This window comes from Mercenaria mercenaria, chromosome 10 (genome assembly GCF_021730395.1).
Source record: "Mercenaria mercenaria strain notata chromosome 10, MADL_Memer_1, whole genome shotgun sequence".
In the NCBI taxonomy this organism is placed as follows: Eukaryota; Metazoa; Mollusca; class Bivalvia; order Venerida; family Veneridae; genus Mercenaria; species Mercenaria mercenaria.
Genome location: NC_069370.1, coordinates 24,045,708 through 24,067,318, shown reverse-complemented (window position 1 = coordinate 24,067,318; position 21,611 = coordinate 24,045,708). Strand labels below are relative to the sequence as shown.

Sequence of the window (21,611 nt, the reverse complement as noted above, 5' to 3'; positions counted from 1 at the left end):
ATCTGCTGTATAAAGTTCCTACACATAATGGACAATCTGCATATGAAGTTCCTACACATAATAGGACAATCTGCTGTATAAAGTTCCTACACATAACGGGACAGTCTGCTGTATAAAGTTCCTACACATAATGGACAATCTGCATATGAAGTTCCTACACATAATAGGACAATCTGCTGTATAAAGTTCCTACACATAACGGGACAATCTGCTGTATAAAGATGTTATACATAAAGGGACAATCTGCTGTATAAAGTTCCTACACATAACAGACTATCTGCTGTATAAAGCTCCTACACATAACGGGACAGTCTGCTGTATAAAGCTCCTACACATAACGGGACAGTCAGCTGTATAAAGTTCCTACACATAACGGGACAGTCTGCTGTATAAAGTTCCTAAACATAACGGACTATCTGCTGTATAAAGCTCCTACACATAACGGGACAGTCAGCTGTATAAAGTTCCTACACATAACGGGACAGTCAGCTGTATAAAGTTCCTACACATAACGGACTATCTGCTGTATAAAGCTCCTACGTATAAAGTTCGTACACATAACGGGACAATCTGCTGTGTAAAGTTCGTACACATAACGGGACAATCTGCTGTGTAAAGTTCGTACACATAACGGGACAGTCTGCTGTATAAAGTTCCTACACATAACAGGACAATCTGCTGTATAAAGTTCCTACACATAACGGGACAATCTGCTGTATAAAGTTCCTACACATAACGGGACAATCTGCTGTATAAAGTTCCTACACATAACAGGACAGCCTGCTGTATAAAGTTTCTACACAAAACGGGACAGTCAGCTGTATAAAGTTCCTACACATAATGGACTATCTGCTGTATAAAGCTCCTACACATAACGGGACAGTCAGCTGTATAAAGTTCCTACACATAACGGACTATCTGCTGTATAAAGCTCCTACGTATAAAGTTCGTACACATAACGGGACAATCTGCTGTGTAAAGTTCGTACACATAACGGGACAATTTGCTGTGTAAAGTTCGTACACATAACGGGACAATCTGCTGTGTAATATTCGTACACATAGCAGGACAATCTGCTGTGTAAAGTTCGTACACATAATGGGACAATCTGCTGTATTAATTTCCTGCACGTAACTGGACAATCTGCTGTATAAAACTTCCTACACATAATAGTCAATCTGCTGTATAAAGTTCCTACACATAACGGGACAATCTGCTGTATAAAGATGTTATACATAAAGGGACAATCTGCTGTATAAAGTTCCTACACATAACGGGACAATCTGCTGTATAAAGATGTTACACATAAACAATGGGACAATTTGTAAGAAGGAGAAATTTCTGAAAAGGATTTACACATTTTAATAGTATTTACATAGATAAAGTGTACAGTGTAATACATCCAATCCTTAAGACATGTCACTTGTCAGAGAGTGATTTAACAATATAAATAACCTAGCTACAATTAGAAAGTTGGGATATTAACAACATAGACAGATTTATTTATACAATTTTCTCACTCAAAATGTAAACAATACATGAACAGCAACAAAGAACATGATCAGCAAACTATTTTCATACAATTATTATATTTTTTTCTTTTCCACCCAGTGGAATAAAATCAGGTCAGGGTAAAAAAAATTAAGTGTTTCATCTGCAACTTGAAGACATTTCTATGGAAGTAAAACTGGAGAATGTACAGACTGAAATTGACAATAAAAAAATTATTTCAACCCTACAACTTAACCAGTATATATATATACTTATGATTGTGTGTAAATGTTAGAAGTATTTAAACTGCCTTGTATGTAATATATAAGGTATGTTGTATGCCAGTGTGTCTATATACCATGTTGATATAAAAAAGCAACTTTATCAAAACTTCTTGACTACTGACAACTTTACATCGGATTGTAAGATTTTTTTTTTTTTTTAGATTACTAAAGGATAACTGTAACAACTGGCAACAAACAAGTAAGTGTGCAATTTTTCTCCTTCAGAATTATATTATCACAAACAAACTGAGATTCTAACAAGTTTAAGCCTACACAGAAATAACTTGAAACTTAATACTCAATTCCCCAGGCCTCAGTGGCTTGTCACTTGCCCCTCACGGCTGTGGGTTCTTAACCTTGCTTAGGGAATAGAATTCTATCATATAAGGGTGCCATCCAGCTAGCTAACCAAAGGTCAGTGGTTCTACCAAGGTGCCTGTAGTAATGCCGGGAGGGGCACCTGCAGTCTTCCTCTACCTTCAAATGCTGGACAGCTGCTTTATGACCTATGGTTGTGTCAACTGGATGATAATTCCAACAAAAACAAATCAAGTACCTTCCCTTTTCATAACATCATCATGTGTTAAGTGTGGTGGACCAAAGATGAAAATTACATGCTTCATTTACTGAAACATTCTGCTTTCACATATACTGTTACTGGTACAAACAAGATACTCCAAATTTGACAGCTTCACTCACATTTCAAATTCTTTTTGAGTGGATGAAAAACTTACTTGTGATCAAATCATGTTGGCTTTCCATCAAGCAAGATAGTTGGCGATTATGTTACATCAAAATAAACAGAACTGTAAACTGTCTTAGAAAGTCAAAATAACATTCAAGCAAAAAGGTTAACTATAAAATCTAACAAAGGACAATTTTTTAAGAGCCAACATAAGTGCTAAAAGCCCACATATGTCTGCCCAATGTGTTAGAATTTTTTTTAAAAAAACTAAAGAATTTACCATTTTCACATTACATTACTCATGCATAAACATATTAAGACAAGAATTATCAGAAGAAGAAACATATGGAAAAAAAACAAGAGAATTTTACAGGAATCCTATTTTTTCTTATCTACAGCAGATTTTACATGGAATAAAGTACATGTACTAAGTATAGAAGAGGGAAGATAACTGGTAATAAGTACACAGAATGTTAGTGGTACAGAGTTTTGTTAAGAATCTAAAAAAAAGTAAAAAACATCTTTGACTAGCACTGCTATTACATTAATTGGTGTATGCATAATGGTAATTTTCAAATCAAACAACAAAAAACATAAGAGGCTAAGTCACTCACCTAAGGATTTAACCTTTTGAACGTTTTGTGATGGCCACAAACTGCGTAACCATTACAGCAAACTTAAGTGTGGTCCAACTAACGGTGCAACTGATTAAGTTTTATCCATCATATTGTTTAAAAGATTCTTCTATTTTAGCTGCAACAGCCCCAACCTTCAGTCAAGCAGAAACATGTAAATAAATTTGAGAAAGATCCATTCTAGGATACTACAGGCAAAGTTTACTGAAAATATTTTAAGTGGATTATGAGAAAAAGTGTTTTTTTCTCTATTTGTAGCTCTGGCAGTTCTTAATAAGCCAACTCATCTGAATAAAAGAGAGACAGGTCTATATGCAAATATGCTATGTAACAAGTTTGGTGAAGATTATTACCACTGGAAGAAGTTAATGAAAGGTTTTTCTACTATTAGTTCTGGTGGCCCATACAAGTTTGATGATGATCCATCACGCAGTTCAAGACATATTGTTGGAAGGTTTTCTACTTATTGCTTGGCAGCCCCTAAAAGTGGTCAAGCAGAACTGTATTAACAAACCTGAGAGAAGTACATAAAACATGCTACCAAGTTGAAGATCCATCAACTGGTTCATGAAAAGCTGTTATAAGGTTTTCCTATTTTTAACTCTGGTGGCCACGTAATAGGACTGTGCTATCTGAATAAATTAAACAGATGGTACAGACCAAATTTGGTGAAGACTCGTTAAGTGGTTCATGAGAAGAAATCAATAAAAGGTTTTACTATTTTTAGCTCTGGTGGCCCCTAAGGGGGCCAAGCAGAACCATATGTGAAAAACTGAGAGGTCCAAGCCACGATGCTTCAAATCAAGTTTGGTATAATTCTCACCAGAAGTTTCAGAAAATGTGTTTAAGTAGAACTGTTGACGTTGGACCATGTATGACAGATATGGACCATCAACCTATACTAATATCTCAACCTGAATAAAGTTCAGGAGAGCTAATAACAGTAAAAGTGCTCTCTTTTAACAGTATGTTTCCTTGACAAAATTGGTTACAAGCATTAATGTCTGTATGGCATAAACTGAAAGAAAGGCGCAAGTATGTAAAATCTACGAGTCTACACTAAAATCTTGCCAAATGGAGTCAAAATTTGATCTGTACATTGTGCTTAAAAAATCACTGCATTACCTCCATGTATTCTGGAAAACTGTGTGCAAATACATGTACATTGTATACATAATGTGTAAAGATCATACCAATAACAAGTTTACTGAAACCAGATTAAGACTTGATCTAAAAAATCCTCATTATCAACCAGCATGGAAAAAAAAAAAAATGCTAAATCTACATCCACATTTTGTAAAATCCCAATCAAAATCTCTTCAATTTAATGTCATTACTACTTACCGCACTTATGTTTCTCATAAAATTCTATGTACAAACACCGTTTAGTACAGAATCTGTCCAAAAAATCACTATCATTTGATCATCTATTTGATTCTTCTTATAAACAAATCTTCATGCTTGTTCATACACAATACCATCAAAACAGCACTTGACACTACACAAATACAAATGCTAAAAACCCTTCTCGACACGACCTCTGAGAAATGTCAAACTTTAATGCAAGAAATAAATGGAGGCAATTTCATTCAATATTCTGACAACAACATAATAAGTTACCATAAAGGTGAAAAGCAATTTTGTAGTCTATTCTGCAATAAAGGATATCATTTTGTCTGACATTTATATAAATGAAAAAGTGCATCCAGGAATTTGTTTTTGTAGTTGAATTACATTTGAGTGTGAAGACAGGGCTTTTCATCCTTATATAACAGAGGCCTATATTAGGTCACTTCCCAATCCAAAATATACTATATTTTCCCAACTGTAGCAGAGATAATTCCAAAAATGCATGGCAAGATTTCCCAAAATCATGCCAACAGATGGTTAAGATTTTGTTTACATTTTAATATTTCCAGAGGAAGTGTTTGTCTGGTATCTATTTTTGTCGCACTATAGCCTAACAGTGCACAGAACCAGTGTGACGCATTACCAGTCTAATCTGTTATGTTCCATGGCCTGGATTTTAGTCCATGTTTCAGGGGAGATAAATTTAATTAGTCTCCGGTTGACTATTTTTCCCAAAATGGACAATAATCTTGCATAAATTTCCCAGTTTGAAAGGCCAAGGCCTCTTCCCAATTTCCTGATGAAAAGCCCTAGAACAAGTACCACAAATAGTAACATAAACATATGTCTGTTTGCTCAACAGTAAGTTCATAATTTTTTACAATGAAGTTAAATTTCACAACAGAAATTCTATCCTTAATCTATGTCAAAGGAAAATGATTCAGGTGTACATACAGCAACGGTTGCAGAAATAGGGCAGCACTCTTGAAACAATACAAACAAATTTCAAATTGAATTAAACATCGAAAACAAACAAATTTTCTTGATAGTACAAAAATGTACATGCTGCAATATTTTCATGAGAAGGATCTAGTGTTCATGAGTGAAAGACATTATTTGATCTTAAAAATAAAACAAACAAATTTTCCTGTTACTGCATGCTTTTCAATGGTTTTAACTGATTTTTTTTCACCCATATTTGATATTTTTCAAAACCATTTCTGTGTATGTCAAAAATTCACTGATAAACTATGTAATAAGTTTGGATAAAGGGTATTCACAAGTTCATTAATGATTCTTTGGAAGAGATGATTATTATGTTGCTGCATTCCTACAAAGTCTGACACTGTAGGCCAAAGTGTACTTTAGTTACTGGTTGGAAACCACACGGCCAGTCAATAGAATGACCTACTGACCGAGAACAAATAAAAACCCCAAAAAACACTCTTCTTTCAAGGGGCACATTAAATATATAGTCTAGTCAGGTTTTTTTTTATCCAGACATGGGCAACATCTAAGCTAGTTATTTAGAAAGAAATAAAATACAAATCATGTTTTGTGATAGAAAACCTGTAATCAATACAAAAATCAATTATTCTGAGCAAAAAAAACGCTGTGATTTAAGATAGAAGTAAGATATTTCTGATGCCAAGTATTCTTTTCAAAGACGTTATATTTGCGGTCATTGTCACTATCAGAATCCTCTGTTAAAAAATGGTGTTTTTTTTTTTGCTTACCGTATTTCAGTGTGTATAGGTCGCACTTTTTCTACCCATTCTGCTGCCTGAAAAAGTTCCTGCGACCTATACGACAGAACATTGCCAGCAGTTTTTTTTTTCGGGCAAATTTTCTGACCGTAGCTCTCGCAAAATTACGTGCATCTGTTACGAACGAACAAAATGGATAAAAAATATCAATATCGGCGGCTTTTCAACCAATAGCGGTTACTTTCAATAAAATATATCGTAAATAACCTATACAGACTATTAAAATTACGAATGACTTTAATTCAAAGATGTTTTTGCAGACTGAATTACGTTTGTTTCTACTTTCGTTTTACTGGACGCCATTGACATGTACTCTGGGTTGGATAAAATCTGGACAGATCCGTCCTCCATTCCAAACATTGTTTATACTAATTCTGAGCGTATTAAAAAACTTGAAAGATAATTTTTTACTTTTGATTTTTAAATAAAAGAAAAAAATCCAAAAAGAGATATTTTGTTAATCTTTTTACTCAGAATCAAAAGAACGCGGTTAATTACATGACACGGAAAGGTGTTATAATTGCTGTGCAAACAATTCACACTTAAACTTGCATGATAACAGAATGTAAACGCAAACCGTCTGCTGCCAATTAGTGTCAAAAAGCCGCTTTTCTTTGATATAATCTGTTACCGATACTACTGTTGGTACGAAACGGTTGGAAACGAAAACAACACTGTCCGATTTCCACCAATCAGGTTCTGGTAATAATTCAGTCCGCGGCATCAATATGGCCGCCGCCATAACTTTTTTGCCGGTAAATATTAATATTGCTGGGGAAAAAATCCGAAATTTAACTGCGACTAATACGCTAGAAGTTAAATTTTCCGACCATTTCCAGAGCAAAAATTAGATGCGGACTATACATTACCGCGACCAATACACACCAAAATACGGTAACATTTTACACAGTAATAATGTGACCTGTTATTAGAAGGCAAACTCTTCTCTATTTTTGGTATGGAGCATCTATTGCAGAATGGAGAGGAATGCATTTTTAAACCATGTCAGTGATGTTATTTCAAAACCACACCAGCTGACTTTTTGGTGAGCAACTTCTGGTACTGATCTAGACAACAAACACATTAAAATATGTCACATTGGGTTCCAAAATCATGCTACCTCAAGTGGCTCAAATTTCAAGATATTGTGGTGAAAGATAGTTTGCTTTTCACTGTTTCATTAAATTGCAAGTGGAAGTGTTATATTTTCTAGAAATATATATAAACAACAACAATTAAATGGTGTCCTCTTCCTGTAGCTAAAATTAACTATCCTATCAAAATACAAACTTTAAAGTAAACATGCATCACACTATTACATTTCAACAGGCATCCTAAAAACACATCTTTAGTTTTAATGATTTATTTCCTGTTTAAATCAATGCAGAAATGTCTTATGCAGGCATTTAGACAATATTTGTATTTACTATTTTACTTTTAGTGATTTGTTTTGCCAAAAAGGACATAGAAAACCCAGGAAACTAACAAACCTATCTAGGATATGATATAACATCTCCACCTTTTTAATTCATACCAAATTGCAATAGATAATGTCAATTAAAAAAATTCATAAATTTCAAGCATCATGAAAAGATTTTTTTTTTATAAATAAATCACTGAAAAATTGCAAAATATCAAAACATAAGCTGCAACTTAGCAAAATGTAAAAAAGCTCGTTTAACAAGAAAACGTAACATTAAAAATATTGATGTTGAAAAAGAAATAATAATGTCAATAATCAAAACCTGTTTGTGCAACACAAATGCCCCTCACGATGGCCTGTCACAAGTAGCACGGTATGTAATTTTTAGTTTCAAAACTGCTGTGACCTACTGACCCCCTAAAAGTAGGGGTCACCTACTATCAAAGGCAATCTTCATATGAAGTCTGACCTACAACAGCCAAAGCCTTCTCTGGTTATTCATTAATCCTATGTCTACAGATGGACCAACCCGACAGACACGAGCAAAAAATAGCCCATCTCTTTTTCAAAGATGGGGAATAATAATACATAATAATATCTAGCATTTTATAGTACTTCGCTCTTGCTTTTCTAATTGCAAGAGCCTAAAACTGGAAGAATAATATTGCATTTTGACATTTCTCTCTCACTATCATGATATTTTAAATTGTCACAGCTCTGGTGTAACTCCACAAATATATCCTTCATTTAAAACAATATGAATCACACTTAAATCGTAACTTAATAAATATATGCAAGGAAAGAATTAAAGGACAATGAAAAATAATCACACTTCAACAAAATAAATACATATTTTTTTTTATGTAGCAAAACACTGATAAACATCTTAATCTGCCCCTTTACAGGAATATTCCCATTCACAGTATTTTTAAGTTGATGTTGTATAACTTTACACAGTCTCACACAAGAAGGCCATGATAATTCAAAGTTAAAACAGGAATAACTAGAAGACAACATTTTTTGACAAAACAGATTAATCTGAACGATCTTGGTACAGGGTCTGCCAGGGGACAATTCTGTGAAATTATTTTAAAATCAAACAAGTTATCAAGTATTGCAGTGGCAATACAGTAGTCCCCTACCGGTGGAAAACTTTCAAAAGTGACCTTGACCTTTGACCGACAAGCATAAGTCATGTGTTCACACATTGTCTCATCATGGGGAATATTTCTGTGTAGCACTAAGATAACCCATCAATGCATATAAAAGTTATGAAGCAAAAAAATTTTTTACTTGACCTTCAATATTGACCTTTGACCTACAAGCATAAATCATATACATGAATAATCTGTATATTGCCCTCTATTCACATACAAATATATACGTTTTATGAATCTAGCTTGAATACTTTTTGAGTTAATTGCAGGATCCAGATTGGCGGATGGACGGAGGGCATTCCTATAGTCCCCTCCAGTGCTAGCAAGATGTAATCTGAAGATTTTTAAAGTTTTAGCTCTGGTGGCCATGTTTTATGGCAGATTTGTAAAATTAAATGATTTTCAAAAAAGGTTCACCAAAACGAGTATTTGTGTAAATTGCTTTTAAACTGGGCTACAAGTTTCTGACAAGAAAATTTTTCATGTTTATACTACATACATACAGGGCAACATGACCATGCCTGCTGGGGGCATTGTTGTTTTTTTAAAGAATCAGAATAATTTGAACAATCTTGGTAAAATACTCAAGAGTCATTTGTCTGAAATACTTTTAAACTTAAGCAGGCCATTTCTGCAAGGATTTTCAAAGTTTCCATTGTATAGATAAAGGTGACCACAAACCTTAGTGGCCATGTTTTTTGATAAATCAGTATAATTTGAAAAATCTTGGTAAATGTTAACTTAATGAAAATTCCTTTGAAATTATTTCAAAATCAGAACAGTGGTTTAGAGGTAGAAATTGATTTTTTTAGCTCTTGTGTTCCCAAAGTACAACATCCCATACTGCAAGAGTGAATGCATAATAGCTGGTCAAAATAGAGGACGGACATGTTCAAATGTTAAATAATGCAACAATTTTATTGTTTGGGAAAATATAAATATACTTGTGATAAACTGACTTAATAACTGGCAACTGGCTATAACTGGCAACAAATCATTCATTTGAAAATACTGATAGTATACCAAATTAGCATTTATAGCACTTTCCTACCAAGTCTGTTTGAAATCCAACCAGAAGTTAAAGGCGAGTATTTCTGACAAACTTTAATGACAAACAGTAAGACAGACAACAAAATCAAGTCCATCCCTTCACACATTGGGAGATATTTAAAAAACCCTGTATATGATACCGACACTGATAAGCTTTTCTACTTTTGTAACAAAATTCTTTTTCATTCTTAAGATTTTAACAAACAAAAAGCTACTGACATAATAAGAGGCAGCAATATACATAACTATTCTGATGCTGGATAGTGAAATGCTGCATATTTAAAAAAAAAAAAAAGGAATTCTTTGAAATTTTTCATAATGGAAACAAGCCTGTATCTTTTATTCTTTAACATCATAAAAGCATAAATAAGAACTGTGCTGGGATAGTTTTGGTCTTTATGTGGGATACAACTAAAAATTCCTCAACCCAGTTTTTCAAACCTGACCTAGATTCCACATCACTGCCATCTATCATTATGTCGAATTTCATAACACTCCGTTCAATGGGTTTATAGTATCGTCCTTAAAAAACTGACAGATGGACGGACTGTACTACTTTATTCACCTCCGCCATCATGGCACAGGGTAATGAATTTAAATGAGTAATTTCAGTTTAATTGGATGTACACAGACTATTTTACCTAAAATTCTAAAAAGGAAAGATACTGATGATAATGAGGAATAAATATTTTAACTTTGAAGCCAAGGAGTGAAAAAAAAAAAAAAAAAAAAAAAAAAACCTGCAAAGTTCACCAAACTTTAACAAAAATGGATGCATGCCTACACTTGGGCGATTATGATAGCTCTTCTTACACATAGTTTAGCTCAGAACATAGAAAATCTTACAAATATCAGTGCAAATTCATTTATGTGTAATGACCAATTCACATTATAACTTGATAACATGGTAGTAGTTACATGATGACAAATTCACATAATCATGTCATATGCCTTAAAAACATGGTAGTTATATGTGATGACACATTAAGATTATTGTGTCACATAACTTGACAACATGGCAAGACATTCACATTATCCTGTCAAATAACTTGACATGGTAGACATTCACAATGTTATGTCATATACCTTGATAACATGGTAGATATGTGTGATGACACATTTATGTTATTGTGTTACATACCTTGGCAACATGGCAGTAATGTGTGATAATAAATTCAAATAACAATGTCACATTACCTTGACAACATGTTGAAGGAGAACACTGCTTTTTTCTCTAACAGTGATGTATAAAATGCTCAACAAAAGAAGCTGTTGTTCACTTGTAAGATCAAAAACATTTTGGCCGATGTATTTTGACCCAATAATCTTGCAGTAAGAGCAATCACAGGTGTGAATGGTGTACATGTTGTATGTCTCCTTGGCTCTTAGTATATAGCTGATGGCATATGAGTACCATATACATCAAACAATGCACAAGATCCCCGTATAACTATTCTTTTTTAAATAAATGTATGAAAACATTCATAAAGAAAGCCCAAAAACAACGTTTTTATCACAATCGGTCCTCAATGTTCTAGGACTGCTTAACGCGTTTCCTTGGTGGGCCCAATGGTGGACTCTGCTGGCTTGCTAAAGCACGGAATGCATCCGCAATCAGGTGTGGGTGACTCATTATCAATGTCTTCCAGCCTTGTGTCTCCATGACATCTGTTGCGTGACTGAAATTTTTAAAACAACAAGTATAAATCTTCATACAATTAAAAACAAGAGTGCTATCATAAGTTTCTCATCTGACCTTTTTCTTCTGATATTCAAGAAATGAAATTTTCTGTGTGTGATGACATATTTATAGTTTCATTTCTAATATTTACACTATATTTCCATTTGTAAACTAGAGCTATCAATGAAGGTGATGAATGTACCCCCCGTTCGGGAGGTTAGGCGTGCACAAGATTGCATATGCAAACTGTATGTATATAGTATAACAAAAATCAAGGTCCCATAACTCTGCATTTTTTTCCCCGAATGAACCTAACGTGCACCATGCACAACTACTGTTGTTACTGATCACTTGTGTGAAGTTTCATAAAACTGTGTCAAGAGGATGAGGAGAGTTGGTGCGCACAAGACTGTGTCTATGTATATAGTAAAGTAACAATAAACAAAGCCTCATAACTCTCCAAAAAAATTTCTGAAAGAACCTAACATGCATCATGCACAACTACTCTTGTTTCTGATCACTTTTGTGAAGTTTCATTAAATTGTGTCAAGGGGATGAGGAGAGTTGGTGTGCACAAGATTGTGTCTACGAACAGACAGACAGACAACCTGAAACCAGTATACACCCCCCACTTACAACTTTGTTGTCGGGGGGTACAACAAGATAATATTATAAATTGCACATATTTTGTAGCATTCAACATTAAAATCAGCTTCCCAGCCATTCTGTTCACCAGACAGAACAACTGCGACGTCATCTAAGGAACGTTCTCGCTGACTATACGCAGACATCGTCATAACAGCGGTCAGTTATCACTGAGCCACGATGACGTAACTTTTGCGCCTTTCCTTTGCTGTTCATACGAAATGAACGTCATAAATTTCAATGGAAAAGAATAGGGTGAATGTAAATATTAAGTCATGACATACTGAATCATAAAAGGTAAAACATGAGGGCCCTGTATCGCTTACCTGACCTAGTTCTTTACCCCAGATAACCAATTACAACGATTTATTATGCATCCGAACTCCTGTATATATCTTAATTCACTGATAAAACACAAGGACTCCTTTATTATTTCTTTATCAGCATTTTATCAGTCTTACCTATTTATGAAATCAATGGCATGAGTTTTTAACTGATCAGCACTATGTAGGTCTGCCAGCACCAGTATTTCACAGACATTTTCTATGGTGAGATTTGAACACAGAGCTTCTTCACACATAACTTTCAAACGATCTAAAGCATACTGAAAAATAATAGTTTCAATTAAAATGAATTCAAGAAACATGAGTATTATAGCTATAGTTTAAACAGTATTCTATCTAATTATCATGTAAACAAATCAAATACATAAGTGATACATGCAAGGATTGCCTGGGTTCCTGACCAGTAACCTAGTTTCAAACTTTATATTGATACGATGACCCAAGGCAAAAATGAGTCCTCTTAGAGCATAAAAGATTTTTTTTTAGGACTTCACACAGTGATCTGAATGTAACAAAGCCAAGTTAGTTTAATGAAGGTCCTACAGGCACTGAAGTATGCACCTAGAAATGTCAGGAAAATTTCCTCTGAAATTGCAGTGTAAGGTAAAAGTGATCATCTCCCTTGAATTTTCTTACAGCGCTGTCAAAATTGGGAGCAAAAAAAATGCTTTACAAAAACATTTCGGCACTTTAACTATCACATCTTCTTATAAAGGTTACTTAGATTAGGACTGATCACTTCTTAGTTTCTGGTGACCTTGGGGGCCTGTCAATTTTCTGATTTTACTGGACCCCTCAGAAAATCTACGGTCCAGGGGATCACTCTTAGTGTCAATCCCTGAAAGGATGGAAAAAAGCAATAACAGGAGCGAACTGACACAGTAACCAACAGTAGAAGACAAATGATTACCTTATCAGCAGCTGCTAAAAGATCATCTGCCATTTTTTCTAAATTAGGAGCTTTTCCTGTATAAATAAAGCGTAACATTTCTCGCATAACTTCCTGGTCTACATCTGCTATATCCACACGATTCTGAAATAAAAAGCAAGGACTGTCTATATCCACTATGTTCAGTACAAGAACTGTCTAATGACAACATACTCAACTATCTAAAAATATCATACCATCCTTCAACAGCATACATATGAAAGTATTACCAAAATTTTAAAGTACAAGTAGGGGGTTCCGATGGCCCAAAATTTCACATCTCAAACAGTAAACAATTTGTAAACAATATGACCAAGAAATAACTCTGTCAAATAACTAAGAAATCAGGACAGCAGTTTCCTATAAGAAAATGTTCCATTATACACAGCTATAGGGAAAAGTGTCCCCAAGTTTTTAGAGAATTTAAATTAATCTGAAAAGTCTTGTTAGACATTCAACAACATAACATTTGGACCTAGTGACCCGAGCTGTATGCTCTGCATATTGTCTTGACAAGATAAATACTTGAGGTCAGTTTCATGAAAATCTTCAAAGCAGGTTAGTGGACACAAAGTTGTGCTATCTTATCTTTGACCTCCAAGGGTGACCTTGGACTCTGTACATCAATCTGGTGAGGTATATACTTGAGTCTTGATGCTACTTTTATGAAAATCTTCTAAGTGGTAAGAAGACATTTCATGAGCCAACATGAAACTAAGCTATTTGACACTTGGATTCCAAGGGTGACCTTGACCTTGAATCTTGGACTATTTGCTCTGCAGCATGTTGTCTTGATGAGGATAATAACTAAAGCAAGTTTTACAAAAAATCTTACCAGCAGTTATGACATAGAGTGGACACAACAGATGGGTGTCCAGATCAACGGATGGACATTTCTGATTCCAACATAGTCTCCTTATACTTTGTATCTTGGAGTATAAAAAGGAGCATAACTTTGCAAAATGTAATCAAGGGTTATGAAACCTGCCTTTGGTGATTATTTCATGATGCAAAAGATGTGTGGAGAATTTGGTGTAGTAGTTCCCAAGAACCATGCTTACATGCAAAACTTCACAAAATTGCTATCTTTATAAGGGATATGACTTCAACAAAAGAAAAGCTAGAGTTATGTAACTCGCCACTTGAGGTCATCTCATGATGATGTTAGACATGTGTGAAGTCTGAATGTCTAACTTTCTGGAGCTTACATACAAGACTTGGAACAAAATTTCTAAGTCAAACAAAAAAATGGGTTTTGATAAATAATGATACTTACTTGTTTCTTTTCTTCCATTTCATGGGCAAACATTGCATTAAATACCATAGACCTTGCTGCAATAAAAAATGACTAAATTAAGCACAATTTACATTATATTAAATTATAAAGCTGGATAGTACCTGAAGCAAGTCTAGAACAAGAAAAAATCTGTATGATTACTATGATTTTCAAGCTATCCACTAATGAACAAAAGGGCTATGGCGGCCCTAGGTCTCTCACCTATTTCAAACTTGTTTGAACAATTTTGGTATAAAGTCGTGCAAGAAAAATATTTTGAAAGCATGTCAGTGTTTTCTGACTTGAAGATTTTTAGTTTCCACGAAATACTGACAGGTAATGTTGTTGGAAAGTTGGGTGGCTTTTTAGTTTTTTGTGCTCAGGAGAGCTAAAAGGCTTTGAATTATTTGACAATATAGATACAAAGAAAATTCTCCAAATACAAATAATCAAGAAAGATGCAGGTACCTGCTAGAATGGCTTTATGAGCCTGAAATTCTCTGCCTCCAACACATAATGTCACATCACTGAACGATGTTCTTTCATATAAACTGCCCATGTCTTCACTTAGTCGACATTCTGGCACTTTGACTGGTGTACAGTTAGACTGGCCTGATACATTGACTGTATCTCCAACAACACTCACCTTGAAAAAAAAGACAAATTGTAAGAGAAGTATTTAAGCACTTTCTCATTTACAACATTGAAATAAGACTGAACTATCTTACATTTACAAGTCAACTGAAAATCAGACATTTACAAGTCTCTTTCTGACCTCTATCTTGGAATTGTTCCTTTTTTTTTTAAAGATCATGGAAAATGAAATAATTAAGATTATTTAATGTCTGTGTACTATGACTTGCACAATAAAACACAAAATTCTGGTATTTCAACTACTGCAGTTTTGTCAAACACTGAAGTACATGTATAATGTTTATCTTGTATCTATAAAATGGCAGACTTATGAATCAGACAAGAATGGAATGGACAGATAGAATGACAGACAGATAAGGAGCAAGCCTACTTCCCATGAACTGGCTTTCATCCAGTAGAGAACTTATCACTTAATATAATAATTCCTAATATTTTTTTACCCATTATGTATCTGTAGTTATCAACTTATCACAATGAATATACACAAATGTACTAAGTAGACTGAATACATACTTCACAGAATATGGTTAATTTATCATCTGGAAGCAATCCATTCACATCGTCCATTAAGAAATCCCTTCGAATAAACTTCTTGAATCCCCAGTCTTTGCCTTGAACAAATCTATATGCTCTTTGACTTTCTGTAATAGCAATTTCACACAACTAATTGTAAAAGACCAAAACAATAAAACATGAGCTGCCACAGGAAACAGTGCACTTCACTACTTTGTGGTTAAATAATAAAATGGGGGGAAATCCAAAGGGTGATTTCAGTTCAAAGCGAAATATACAATCTTATCCTAAATTTATGCAGAAATATAAATATGTAAAATACTGGTGCCAGATGTATTGTTACACTGAGAAGTCTGATGACTAGGACAGCTGTTTCCAAGTCAAAAGCAAATACATTTTAACAATACAGGGAAAGTGCAAAAAAAACTTTTTCAAGCAAAGTTTACTTAAATTCATACATCATCCAAAAATACAGTGAAAGTGTACGAAACTTAAACCTGAAATTTTAAGTTAACAAGAGGGCCAAGATGTAAACATGTTTTACGTAGTGATTTCATGGAGACAAATATTCTGACCAATTTTCATTAAGATTGGACCAAAAAACATGGCCTCTTGAGTGTACACAAGCATTTCCTTTGATTTGACCTAGTGACCTTGATTCTTACCCCACATGACCCAGATTCAAACCTGTCCAAAATTTCATGAAAACAAACATTCTGACAAAGTTTCAGGAAGATTGGAGAAAAAAAAAGTGGCCTCTAGAGTGTATTAAAGCTTTTCCTTTGATTTTACCTAGTGACATAGTTTTTGACCCCATGTGTCCCAGATTTGAAATTTAAGACTTCATGATAAAAAACATTCTGACCAAGTTTTATGAAGATAAAATAAAAAATGTGCCCCTAGGGTGTAAACAAGTTTATTCTTTGACTTGACCTGGTGACCTAGTTTTTGACCCCACATGACCCACATAAAAAAAAAATCATCCAAGATTTCATGCAGACAAACATTCTGACCATGCATATCAAATGAAAAATGCAGCCTCTACTGCATGCACAAAGTTTTTCTTTGATTTTAAAATGTGACCTAGTTTTTGACTTCAGATGATCCAGATTCCAATGTGGGCTAAAGATCACCAAGATCATCATTTTGACCAAGTTTCATAAAGACAGGATAATAAACATGGCCTCTGTAGTGTTATCAAGCTTTTCCGTTGATTGACCAGATGACCTAGTTTTTGACTCACATGACCCAGATTCGAATTTGACCTAGCAGTCATCAAGTCAAACATTCTGACCAATTCTCATGAGTTTCAAACTTAAACTGTGGACTCTAGACTGTTAACAAGCTTTTCCTTTGATCTGGCCTAGTGACCTAGTTTTTGACCCCACATGACTCAGTTTCGAATTTGACCTAGAGATCATCAAGACAAACATTCTGACCAAGCTTCATAAAGATAGGATCATAAATGTGGCCTCTGGACAGTTATCAAGCTTTTCCTTTGATTTGATCGGATGACCTAGTTTTTTGACCCAACATGACCCAGATTTGAACTTGATCTAGCGTTCATCAAGACAAACATTCTGACCAATTCTCACGAGTTTCAAACTTAAATTTTGGACTCTAGAGTGTTAACAAGCTTTTCCCTTGATCTGGCCTAGTGACCTGGTTTTTAACTCCACATGACCCAGTTTCGAACCTGACCTAGAGATCATCAAGAAAAACATTCTGACTAAGTTTTATAAAGACTGGGTCACAACTTAGACCTCTAGAGTGTTCAAAAAGGCAAATGTTGATGGACAACACACGCCGGACGGACGGACGCCAGACAATGACCGGTCATAATACCTCATCTTGAGCACTTTGTGCTCCGGTGAGCTATAAAGGCCATTATACAAAAATATCTGTGCGTGTATTATGGACCTTGTCCCATTTGATCTGTATTATCATTGGGAACAGCTTCTTTGGGGGTTGAAGGCAAATCCATTAAGCAATATCAGAGATAAAGTGAAAGTGCATCAAAACACTGGAAGTCTGAGTTATGAAACTAACACAAAATATGACAGGCAGACACATAACTCAATCAAAAACTTAAGTATACAGATGAATCATTAAGAAAGAAGTTTTGCATGTGCCAAGTATCAAACTAATATAAATCTATTTGACATTTTGATAAAAAAAAAAACTCTTCTCATTTTAAAATATGGATTATGGCTTAACACCAAAAAATTTTGAACTATTTCCAATGCAAATTTTTCTTCCTTACTTACCCATAGCTTTAGTTTCCTCTCGTTTTGCATTTAGTATGGAGAATTTAAATTTGGCTCGTACTTCACTCTTGTTACAGGAGACTAGTAATAAATACAAGGACAGATAATCCTTACTTTCTTCATCCAAACCTTTTGGATTCACCCTCAGACACCTGAAAGAAATGAGAGGTAGTGTCTATCTTAATACCATCGCATTTAATGACAAGTTTAAGGTCAAAATTACACAGAATCAAATCAAATCCAGCACACAAATAACCTCATATGATTTCACAAACATGTGCCAAGTTTGTTATATGTACATCTTGTAATATAAGATTCTTTCACTTTGTAGGTGCAGATGGGAATATCTTGCATGAAAGTACATGTAACTGTCTGGGCAGTAAAAAGGCCCTGTCTAGTTAAAAAATACCAGGCGAGTAGTTGCCTAACAACTGCATATTCCCATCTGCATCTACAACCTTTCTTGCATGCAATATTCAACAACTGATCAAAGAAATAAAATCAAATGAATGATTTCTTTTATGGCATAATTTCCTTGCAGTAGTGTATTCAAAGCGAAAGAAATCAACATTTGAGCCGTGCCATGGGAAAACCAACATAGTGGCTTTGCGACCAACATGGATCCAGACCAGCCTGCGCATCCGCGCAGTCTGGTCAGGATCCATGCTGTTCGCTAACGGTTTCTCCAATCCCAATAGGCTTTAAAAGTGAACAGCATAGATCCTGACCAGACTGCGCGGATGCGCAGTCTGGTCTGGATCCATGCTGGTTGCAAAGCCACTATGTTGGTTTTCTCAAGGCGCGGCTCATTTGTAAACAGGAAGACATCACATCATTTCAATGACAAGAAAAACATTAGGTTCTTATTTTGTTTTATCAGCTGCATCAAATTTTACATTTTCATTTGTGGGTATATCACACATGAAAATACTGCATATACTAGGATACTGACCTTACATGGAAACAAACAGATATCGGTATATAAGCTGCATTCAGTTAAAATCCATTCCCTAATATTTAAATAAAGTTGTAAAACTTACCATTTCAATTTGTCATTGGCTCCAGCAGAGAATGTTGAGCTTTTCAAAACCTCACCCATCTCTTCTCTACAGAAACTGAAGTTATTTATTGTCCAGATATATGAAAACTTCACTACTTTCACCTGGAAAACAAATAGAACAGAAAAATCAGATGAAAATGTATTTGTAACATTTGTAACAGTCTTCCTACAAAGTCCTTCAATCTTGGTCAGTTTAAAAGTCTTCATATACCATTATTTCTTTCTTTATTTTTTTTTAGGTATTTTATGTTGATAAGGGGCTTACATCATGGCAAAAATTAGGCAGAAACTGTTCTGCATTGGGACTTTACTCAAAGCAATGATTACACAAAAACTATTTGGACTAGGCAATGTTGATGACTGCAAAATTTTCAAAGCACAACAAAATTTTTTGCTTAACTTTGCACATGGAAAAAGGAGCAAAAGAATTTTTGCAGCTTATTACATATCACAAATCAAAATTTATTCATTGTCTAATTTTATGGTAATAATGCAAATAGATGACGACCATCATGCACACTTTTTTGCAAAAGTTTTTTACCAAATCATTTTCAACATAAATACAAAGAAAGTATAGGAGAACAACACAGCATATTCATTTCCTTCAAGATCTAAGAAAGAAAAAAAGTAACATTTTTAATTTCAGACAGCTCATGTCCAAAGCGTTTTAGTGAAAGTGAATATTTGTTACTAATGACAGCTCTGCAGAAACACTAAAACACTGAAATATGCTAAATATTTTAGTTTTACCTTCTTATGGATATTTCAGTTTCACTGTATATTTTCACAGTGTCATAATATAACTAACTGCTCGCCTTAAATAGCTTTTCCCTTAACTCCTCTTCAAATCAGTCTCACATTGAAGGTTTATTTTGTAAATCCACTAACAAATTAACTTTCCAAGGCATTATCATTTTTAACCTACCTGTGTGTAACACCAGTTTTCTGCAACTGGACATGACATATCTGGGGGTGGCGGCGTTGAAACACGGGAGACTGCCAGCCTGCCGTGATCCAACGACGACGTCGAAGACGACTCCCGCTCTAATGCTTCGGACGACAGCTTGGCGGCTTATGTGGAGCCAGATAAAAATCTTCTATATATCAAGATCTTTTAGGAAATTCTAAAAAACAGAAAATACTTCATAAACAGAATACCATTATAGTGGATTTACAGCAGTAAAATGTAAATTTCCACAGTTACTTTCAGAATGTCACACTTAGAATTGTACATTGTATCTTTTATATTGGTTTTATTCTGTGCAAAGTAAAGTAATTAATATATTATCACAAACTAAATAGATTTTGAATTGATAAATTCAGTAAACTGGTATCACTGTCCAATAGATAAGGTTTAGATAAGGCACCCTTAAAAAAGGCATTTTCTACCTATAAAAAGCAAATATATTTCAAAGCAGATGTCAGTCTTATATTTTACTTACTCAAGTTATTCAGCTGAAAGAGCTCTAGCCTATATATCCAGTCATAATCGGAAATCAATTGTTGGTTGTAACGATGTAGATATCTTAGTAACCATATTTAATTTATATTAGAAGTTACTGAGTAAAAAAAAAAAAAATTCTATGGCATTATCCCATAAGTCCTCTCTACAGAATGAAGTATGTTATTTATTTAAATATGACATTCAGAAAGGTTTCTAAATCAACGTATTTTTTACTTCCCTTTATTATTTTTGTTCATTCAGTATATAGAGGGGACTACTACGGGATAATGCCCATCCTATAAGTTCATGTGTATCAATAACCATGACCCATGAAAACCAAATTACTATGATGAAAATAATTTGGCCCCTAACTCTATGCTCGATATTCCAGACATGATCATGACAAGTGCTCGCAGATTATAATAGTTTCGATCAGTGTAAGCTCTAAGATAAATTTTTAATTTTGGACAGAAGAAAGGGGCAGACAGATTATGTATTTGTATCAAACTCATAAATTTGTTATGCTTTAACGCAAAGCACTGGTCTACCACTCCATCTTCCTGGTCCTATCAACAAACCATAAATTTTGATGGAATCGACAGCTTGAGTTACTTTTGTGTTATCCCAAATGCACCTACAATTTAATGGTATAGGCTATGGCTGTTTTGAACACTAACAAGCAGATAATTATGTTTCATTAGGACCATATTTCCAAAGTCAATCTGGAACAAGACGACGCTTGTAAAAAAAAATTATCATCAGTGATGGGGTCATACTTTTGTAAAAATTATGGATATTTCGATACATCAACTTACCAACATAAAATGGGTTGACTCTGTCACGTGTTCTTTACATTTTGAATATAATTTGGTCTTAACAAACATAAAGATTGGTAATTTTGTAAATAAGTCGATAAATCTCAATTTCCTTTATTTATCTCCGGTAACGCATGCGCAGT

General features: G+C 34.4%; 1 protein-coding gene across 1 annotated transcript; it reads right to left on the bottom strand.

Moving 5' to 3' along the window:
- Positions 1–1,346: 1,346 nt before the first annotated feature.
- LOC123559642 (speckle-type POZ protein-like) lies at positions 1,347–21,611 on the bottom strand. The gene is made up of 11 exons (XM_045351615.2): positions 21,469–21,611; positions 20,135–20,333; positions 19,190–19,311; positions 18,150–18,301; positions 15,883–16,010; positions 15,184–15,361; positions 14,716–14,771; positions 13,422–13,544; positions 12,629–12,771; positions 7,105–11,520; positions 1,347–6,176 (listed from the first exon to the last, which is right to left on the bottom strand). Exons 2-10 carry the CDS (start codon positions 20,171–20,173, stop codon positions 11,376–11,378), a joined length of 1,086 nt encoding a protein of 361 aa, XP_045207550.1. The 5' UTR covers positions 20,174–20,333; positions 21,469–21,611; the 3' UTR covers positions 1,347–6,176; positions 7,105–11,375.